The sequence below is a fragment of the Habropoda laboriosa genome, unplaced genomic scaffold, assembly GCF_001263275.1.
Source record: "Habropoda laboriosa isolate 0110345459 unplaced genomic scaffold, ASM126327v1 scaffold87, whole genome shotgun sequence".
Taxonomy (NCBI): domain Eukaryota; kingdom Metazoa; phylum Arthropoda; class Insecta; order Hymenoptera; family Apidae; genus Habropoda; species Habropoda laboriosa.
In genome coordinates, this window is record NW_017100209.1 from 803,112 (window position 1) to 811,212 (window position 8,101).

The 8,101-nt window shown below is 30.6% G+C and overlaps 2 protein-coding genes across 2 annotated transcripts in view; one reads left to right on the forward strand and one right to left on the reverse strand.

Annotated features, from left to right (window-relative positions):
* Positions 1 to 2,329, reverse strand: part of LOC108570739 (uracil phosphoribosyltransferase homolog) — a 5,131-nt gene extending 2,802 nt beyond the window's left edge. The window contains exons 1-6 of the mRNA XM_017932643.1: positions 2,100 to 2,329; positions 1,922 to 1,964; positions 1,231 to 1,380; positions 1,019 to 1,163; positions 805 to 935; positions 372 to 435 (exon numbers count right to left, since the gene is read on the reverse strand). Coding sequence (XP_017788132.1) covers positions 372 to 435; positions 805 to 935; positions 1,019 to 1,163; positions 1,231 to 1,380; positions 1,922 to 1,964; positions 2,100 to 2,236 — 670 coding nt within the window. The 5' untranslated portion in view covers positions 2,237 to 2,329. The remainder of the gene's footprint in view (positions 1 to 371; positions 436 to 804; positions 936 to 1,018; positions 1,164 to 1,230; positions 1,381 to 1,921; positions 1,965 to 2,099) is intronic.
* Positions 2,330 to 3,203: 874 nt separating this feature from the next.
* Positions 3,204 to 7,493, forward strand: LOC108570663 (ATP-dependent RNA helicase DHX36-like). The gene is made up of 14 exons (XM_017932555.1): positions 3,204 to 3,264; positions 3,556 to 4,125; positions 4,298 to 4,487; positions 4,557 to 4,731; positions 4,802 to 4,950; positions 5,010 to 5,142; positions 5,217 to 5,412; positions 5,494 to 5,758; positions 5,897 to 6,189; positions 6,278 to 6,704; positions 6,784 to 6,992; positions 7,066 to 7,148; positions 7,232 to 7,323; positions 7,397 to 7,493. Exons 1-14 carry the CDS (start codon positions 3,204 to 3,206, stop codon positions 7,491 to 7,493), a joined length of 2,940 nt encoding a protein of 979 aa, XP_017788044.1.
* Positions 7,494 to 8,101: the final 608 nt, after the last annotated feature.

Sequence of the window (8,101 nt, forward strand, 5' to 3'; positions counted from 1 at the left end):
CTGGTGTTATTAAGTTAAGATATACTTGTCAATAGTACATTTTGTAATATTGTTAAATTGTTCTTATAATTTTATATAATATTTCATATAATGTTATGAAGTATTATATAAAATTATTACATAATTTTAATGCTTAACTACTTATCTTTCACATAGTGAATGAAATAACTTATAAACATTAGCAATGGCAATATTATAAGGAAAATGTCACTATTTGTTTTCTTGCATTATTTCGTTCCATACATTGCATCATTCTCTACAATCATATTTTAGATGTACGCGTCACCTTCTGTGATTGTTTTTCTATTAGTTCATTTATCTATTTTATGTACTAACTTATAATATACTAATAAAAGATAATTAATCCGTACCAAAGTATATCTGTCCAAAATGATTTGGGGCAATGCTATGAATCTCAGATGTCAAAATCTTCATCTGTAAAAGGGAATTTAGTTTTGCTCAAAAAATTGGGGTACATTTATAATTTTTAAATACAGCTTAACTTAGGAATTTTTCACTTCTGGTATATTATGATAAAATATGAATACATAATTTGATTAATGCAGTTAATAATAAATTTTCTGTCTGTAATTTTTGTTAGATGAGCTTGTTTAAAAGATATTCTTAAAGTATTGTAAATATCACATTTGTTTGGACGATATATTTTATTTCTAGCAAACTTGTTAAAAATTGTAAAAAATAATTCTACACAATATAAAAGAAGAAAAGTTATTTAAAAAGTTTGAAATGGCTGTGCAAATTAATGTTGCAGTTATGTATGTCATGCATAAAGAGCAAACATACCTGAGGAAAAGCAGTGATTAGAGTCTTCGCTGCAATTGGTGTGCAAAATAAATTTGACAAAATGATATTTTCTTCAAGTACATTATGTTCTTTTAGGACAGCAATGGCTTTTATCACAGTATTTCCTGTACCTATTATTTAAGATAATTTACTAATATTGCCAGGTAATATATATAAAAACTTCAATCAAAAGTATCATTTAAAATGTGCTTACTCATTATTGGGTACATTAACAACACTTTTCTTTCAGATATATCATCTGGAAATTTTGCATAAACTACTTTGGCTTCATGTGTATCTGCATCACTTTCAACTAATATTTTTCCAATCCTTATGCTACGACAACAGTCTCTTAAACCCTAATAAGAATGATATAATTAACATAATGTGATAATTTTAGTGGCAAATAATAAAATTACACTATACCTGTTCCATGGCCTCTCCACTCCTTACTATGGATACTCCACAATTTCCTTTTTGGTATCTTAAACCATTGTATTTGGCTCCAGTTGGTGTAACTACCACACATTTGGAGAAAGGTAATTGATTTAAGCTTTCTTCAATCACCAGTCTTATCTGAAATTTTTAATCTGTCTAATCTTTTTTTTTTTGTAATTCTTTTTCTTGTAAATTAATACTTTGCAAAATACAAACCTACATTTGTATAAAAATTTTCACTTTATATAATTAATTTTATCCATAACAAATTTTGCACAATAATCCTTTTAATGGTACATAGAATTTGTATAAGGAACATCTAAATTTAGAGAAAGTGAATCAGAATCTAATGGAAGGTTAATTATAAAATTAATGTGAATTCGACAATTCTCGAAAAATATTTAAAAAAATTTGTTTAAACGTAGTTAACTGCATTTCGTTGATAATTCGTAGTACGAAAGAGCGATACACATTGCGAAACATGGCCACGGCTGGTGCCGCATTTTTTTTCATAGAGAACAAACGAACATTACTAAGTTCCTTATTCTTATTAAGCATATATATTTCTCTTGCAACATATATATTTTCACTCGAAAATACTTGAAATTAAGGGTAATTACTATGAAAGTAGATGACAATACGCGAAAGCGAATAATTAAATAAAAAAAGTAAGACTTACCAGGCGGTCGGCGTAGAACTTGAAGTCGCTCCTCGTGGTGTTTCTGTAAATGAATATGCATCGTGTCCATTAATTTGTTTAATCGGAAACAAACGATACAATAAGCCGGCATTTTAATACTAAAAAAAACTATTCATATATGCCAAATCGGACTGATTTATACTCTGGTTTTACTTACTTGTCCCGCAATATAGTTTGCAATTCTTTCACTTGATTACTGCACGGGAGGATTTTTAAGTTGAGTCCATAAACTTCATTAAGGTCGTTGCTCTCATTTGATTTCTTTGGAGTTGCAGTTACCGCCGTGCTACCCATGTCTGATATCTTACAAGAATACACTACTTGCCGAGACGTAGAGCAAATGTTCCGTACTACTAAAGCAGATAAAAATCAGCAGACACAACTGCCATTAACGAGTTAGCCACTAGAGATTTCACTTTACATTGCAATTCTAATAATGCTAGAGAGAAAAATGACTTACTGTAGCAACCCCCCATTTCCGGGTGTTCGAGAAGTTACGGGACACCCTGTATAAACTAAATCTTGATTGGGTATAGCATGTACTAGTGGTTTAGTTTTAGAAGCACTTTTAGTGAAAATGGAATATAAAATGTCTCTAGACAGAGCGCCGAATTTTCCAATACTTGAGTAGCCGAAAATTTTATATCAACATAGACGATGTATAGAATAGATTTATCATCTTATGGGATTTGGTGTTACATGATTTATGATACCGAAAGTGAAAAAAATCGAAAGTTTTGTTATGCCATCTACGATTTAGAACGGTGGATTTAGGTATTATATTCAGACCGACTATCAAAGCTGGCAAAGTTAATAGATTTAAGAAAAATCTCTTCTGTTTCATCACAAACAAATAAGTTTATTCAAATAAAATTTTGGGTTTCTTGAACTTGAACTTATGCATAATGCATAATGCGTGAAGAACGTGAGAACGCAACGTGAGAAAGTGAAACAAATTATACGTGGCATGTTTAGAATAGACGGTTTCTCTTATTAAAAATATTAAATTCATCAATGGAACCCGATTTTGAATAATTGATTATCGCGTTATTTAATTGCAATTTCTACCGCCCTAGTGGCGTTGTAATATTATTCCTTTATCAACCGATAATGTCGTATGTGACACAAAAATGGTAACTTTGACCACTCAGTCTCCGGGCCATGTAATGCGATGTTAGGTCTATCTTATATTTTGTCTGTGGTATCAAGAACAAAGAGCGTTAATGATTTAAAGCGATTATTTAGAATAAGAAAGTTTACTATGTCTCATCCTTACGGGTCCTTTTCTGCACAAGGAACGTATACAAGACACAACAAATATGGTAATTAATATTATTTAAAAACTGTCGCAGTGCAATTTTATCCATATAATTGTTTCGGCTTTTTAGAATTATATTCTGCATATAGTATGTTATTTTGCTATAAAAATTTGACAGTATGTGACACATTATAGCTTAACATGCTCCGCTATATAAATTTTATAAAAATCTTACAATTATTCAAGTTACATTTTTCAACTTAATGCTAAAAAAATCATATAGTTAATGATAATTTTGCATAGCTTTTATCAATATTTTACAATTACAACAATTTATCTTATAACTGATATTTAGGAGATAGAGCAGAAAGTTCCCAATCTGGAGGTTCACGTGTTGAACATACTGGTCGTACAAGAGGTAGAGGACAAGGTCATCCACCTTGGTTGAAGGGTAGAAATATAGGGCTCTACTATAGGGATAAGGCCAGAGGAAAGACTAAGCGAATGGAAAATAGAGTTATAAAATTACCTCTATGTGTTCAAGAAAAGATTGAAAGTGTGTTGGAGAACTCTATAGAGTATTATGATAGTCTATATAATAATGATGCATATGCAAAACATACAAATAGCAAACTAGAGAAAAAATATGTGCATATTCATGACTCTCAATTTAAGAGAAAATTTTTGAACATTGTATCAGGCAATATACAAGAGAAGCTTGCTAAAGCTTTGCTTGTTGAGTCAAGATTAGAAAGGGACAGTGATTTAGATGATATGTTATTAAAGGAATATAAGGCAAAACAATCTTTACAAGAATATGAGAAAATGATGAAATTTAGAATAAAATTACCATCATATGAGAAAAGATCAGAGATACTAGAACTACTAGAAGAAAATCAAGTAGTTGTTATAAGTGGAGAGACTGGTAAGGTTTTATTCAAGTTTTATGTAGATAAAATAAATAGTTTTAAATAATATATGATTAGGCATATTTGTATTATTATCTGTACATTTAATGAATGTATTGTGTAATATAAATATGTTCATAAGCTTTTGGATGGGTTCTTAGATATAGTTATTATATAGATGTATTTCAGGTTGTGGAAAAACAACACAAGTTGCTCAATTCATATTAGATGACCAAATAGAGCAAGGTAATGGTAGTACTACACGAATTATTTGCACTCAACCCAGGAGGATATCAGCCATATCTGTTGCTGAGAGGGTTGCTGCTGAGAGAGTGGAAAAGCTTGGTAAATCTGTTGGTTTTGAAATCAGGCTTGAAAAGTATGTTATCATTATCGTTTTTTTAATTTACCTGGAAAAAAATATTACATGTTTTTTCTTCATATGTAGAGTACTACCAAGAAATAGGGGCAGTATATTATTTTGTACTACTGGGATGTTATTACAATTTTTGCAAGGTGATCCAGCCTTGAAAGAATTTTCTCATATTATATTAGATGAAATTCACGAAAGATCTACAGAAAGTGACTTTATTCTTGCTCTGCTGAAACTCATTATCCCTAGAGTACGTTTAGTTTTATTGAAAATAAATATACATGTTGACTTCTTTATGTAAAATAAATATAATTTTTTAGAGACCCGATATGAAAGTTTTATTAATGAGTGCAACACTTAATTCCGAAAGATTTTCGGAATATTACAATGGTTGTCCGATTATTCATATTCCAGGTTTTGTTTATCCGGTCGAAGAATTTTATTTGGAGGACATTCTAAAGTTTACAGGGTAAGTTTGTTCATTCAAAATAATGTGAGAAAAGTATTGTAGTATAATTTAAATTACAGATTTAAATTTCCCGAGGTAGCTCCGTTACCACAAAATTATAAAAAGTATACAAAAAAATATAAAGAAGTGCAACAAAAAAGGGATGAATTTCACGATGTTATAGATCCTCATATACGGCAGCTTATAGCAGAGGCAAGTGCTATCATTGTTTTATTATCTCTGTTATATTTATTATTTTATTATTTTTCTCACATATTATATTACAGAAAAAATACGCGAGACAAGAAATTGATCAATTGCGAAATCCACATAGTGAAATGATGTCTCTTGAACTTATAGAAGAATTAATTAGATATATCTGTAGAGCAAACGGTCCTGGAGCAATCTTAGTTTTTCTTCCTGGTATGATGGACATAATAAAGTTACACAGAATGATGTTGGACAGCGAACGGTATCCACAAAGTAAGTACATTTAATATGGTGTATTACATACTGAGCAGTTTTTTAATAATTTTACGGTTAAAAAATTTGTTTTATACATAGGTCAATATGTTATTTATCCTCTTCATTCACGTATGCCAACAATCGACCAAAAAGCTATATTTAAAGAACCACCTCAAGGAGTTCGGAAAATAATAATCGCAACTTCTATAGCTGAAACCTCTATAACTATTGAAGATGTAGTGTATGTTGTTGATTCTGGGAAAACTAAATTTAGTAAATTTGATGTTCAGAAAAATATTCAGACTTTAGAACCTGAATGGGTATCATTAGCTAATGCTCAACAACGAAAAGGTAGGGCAGGCAGGTAAGACTTATTTGAAATAAATAGAACATATTTAAAATAAAGACTTATTTATCTTAACAATTTATCAAAATTGTTTGAAAAATTTATTTGTCATTTAAGGTAGCTATTTTAATAGTCATACATTATATTTTTTCTTAGAGTAAAACCTGGTGTCTGTTATCACTTGTACTCGAGAGGTAGGGAAATGACTTTTGACAAATATCCGTTACCCGAAATGTTAAGGACACGTCTGGAAGAAGTTATTTTACAAATAAAAATTCTGCAGTTGGGCAAATCCAAAGCTTTTCTGTCGAGTGTTATGGATCCTCCAAATGTAAAAGCTATAGATCTGTCTTTAGAGTTACTCAGATCTCTGAATGCATTAGATAATGATGAGAATTTGACTCCCTTAGGATACCATTTAGCTCAATTGCCACTCGATCCTCGAACGGGTAACATTTTCATTTGTTAATTCTAATCTTGTATAATTTTTCAACAACAATTTTTTGTAATAAACAGTTTAATTTTTATTTTTATTAGGAAAAATGATTATATGGGGAGCATTGTTTTCGTGCGTAGAACCAGTTTTTGCAATCGCAGCGAGTCTTAGTTTTAAAGATGCATTCTACTGTCCTCTCGGTAAAGAGGAGGAAGCAAGGCAAAGAAAACTCGAACTTAACCTGAATGAATTTAGCGATCATATCGCATTATCTGAAGCATTAATGAGATTTGAATATATGTACAAAAGGGGGAATGCAGGTTCTTTCTGTTGGGAGTACTTTCTTTCTTTCAATACGCTCAAACTTCTTTCCGAAATGAAGAGTCAATTCGCTCAACATTTATGTAAAATGAAATTCATGGAAACAGATAATCCTAGCGATATAAATGCCAACAAAAATTCTAAGAATGCAACGTTAGTGAAAGCAATAGTATGTGCTGTGATGTATCCCAACATTGCCGTTGTAAGGTGCGTACAATGTGAAAAATAATAACAAACAGTCGAAATAAAAACATGCGATAAGTGTTGTTTACTTTGTGTTTTTTAGAAGAGTTACAAAAACTGGAACACTTGCATGGACTCCAGAAGATGGTAGCGTGGCTATACATCCGTCTAGTGTAAACAATAAAATTAAGGATCTTCCTAGTCCATATATCACGTATTTTACAAAGCAACGATCGACAGCAATATATTTACACGTCACTACGTGCGTTACCGCAACCATTTTATTATTTGCCGCACCAAATATGATTATAAGTACGTGTTTTTTATCATTTATATCATTTACGTTGCTTGATATGTGTTCACTAACGTTTTCAATTTTTTTCAGAAAAAGGTGAAGGAAATTATTCTGTTGGCATAACGACTAGTGACACTGTTGCTTGCGATTCGCGAACTGCACAACTTATTCAGGTATGAAAATAGAAATATTTGCAATATAAAATTTATATGTATGTAAAGAGCCCCTATACTTATTTATTATTATCTAATTACAGAAATTACAAGAACAATTTAATAACATATTAGAGTATAAAACGACACATCCAGGAATAGTATCGTGGAATAGCTACGAAGGTGATCTACTAAAGTAAGTTTTATGTTTAAATATTCTTTCTTCTGTTTTATTTCTATAAGATACTAATGTTATTTGTTGGTCATAGTGCGATTATAGAACTGGTTTGCCAAAAAGATGAGGAAATGGGATTTTCTGATTCTGATGTACGAAAGGGTGTAGATAACGAGTATGACGACGCTTGAAGGCAGTTTAATACAATTTCATAAGTCATGTAATTACCTCGATAATTAGAAGTCATTTAATTCACTGCTTTAGAGTATAACAAAATAGTTCTAGTAATTTGAATGTTTCACTCCCTTTTTAATTATTTTAATAAATGGATCGTTAATATATTGAAATAAAATGATTGATTCGCTACAATTTTATCATAATTTTAATAGAAGAAGGAAATATATCAAGTGTGTAATATATTCAGAAAATAAAATTTTGAAGATAACACTGACAAAATACAATCGATCTCTCGAATTTAATTTTTAAATTCACTCGAATCCTGTTATTCCACGATTCATTTTGAATACAGAAAGTATGTCCAATATTTATAGAATATTACTCATTTTATGACATAAGTGAGTAATGGCATCACTGATGCGCCGTTGTATTAATATGTAAATCGTAGACTTCGAAAGGTTAGTGATCCGCGGAGGAAATGCTGTAATCGATACATCAGACATACTATGTATTTTCTTTATGCGACTACAATTCATCGCATTCTTTAATTCCACTTACGAACTCGACCTTTCACCCTCACACAATTTTTATTCATTCCGAATTAGAAATACAACGTAGAAAT

Coding starts and splice junctions, on each gene's coding strand:
- LOC108570663 (XM_017932555.1), top strand. CDS start 3,204: ATGTCTCATCCTTACGGGTCCTTTTCTGCACAAGGAACGTATACAAGA. Junction 4,732..4,801: donor TGAAACTCATTATCCCTAGA/GTACGTTTAGTT, acceptor ATAATTTTTTAG/AGACCCGATATGAAAGTTTT. Junction 7,324..7,396: donor TACGAAGGTGATCTACTAAA/GTAAGTTTTATG, acceptor TGTTGGTCATAG/TGCGATTATAGAACTGGTTT.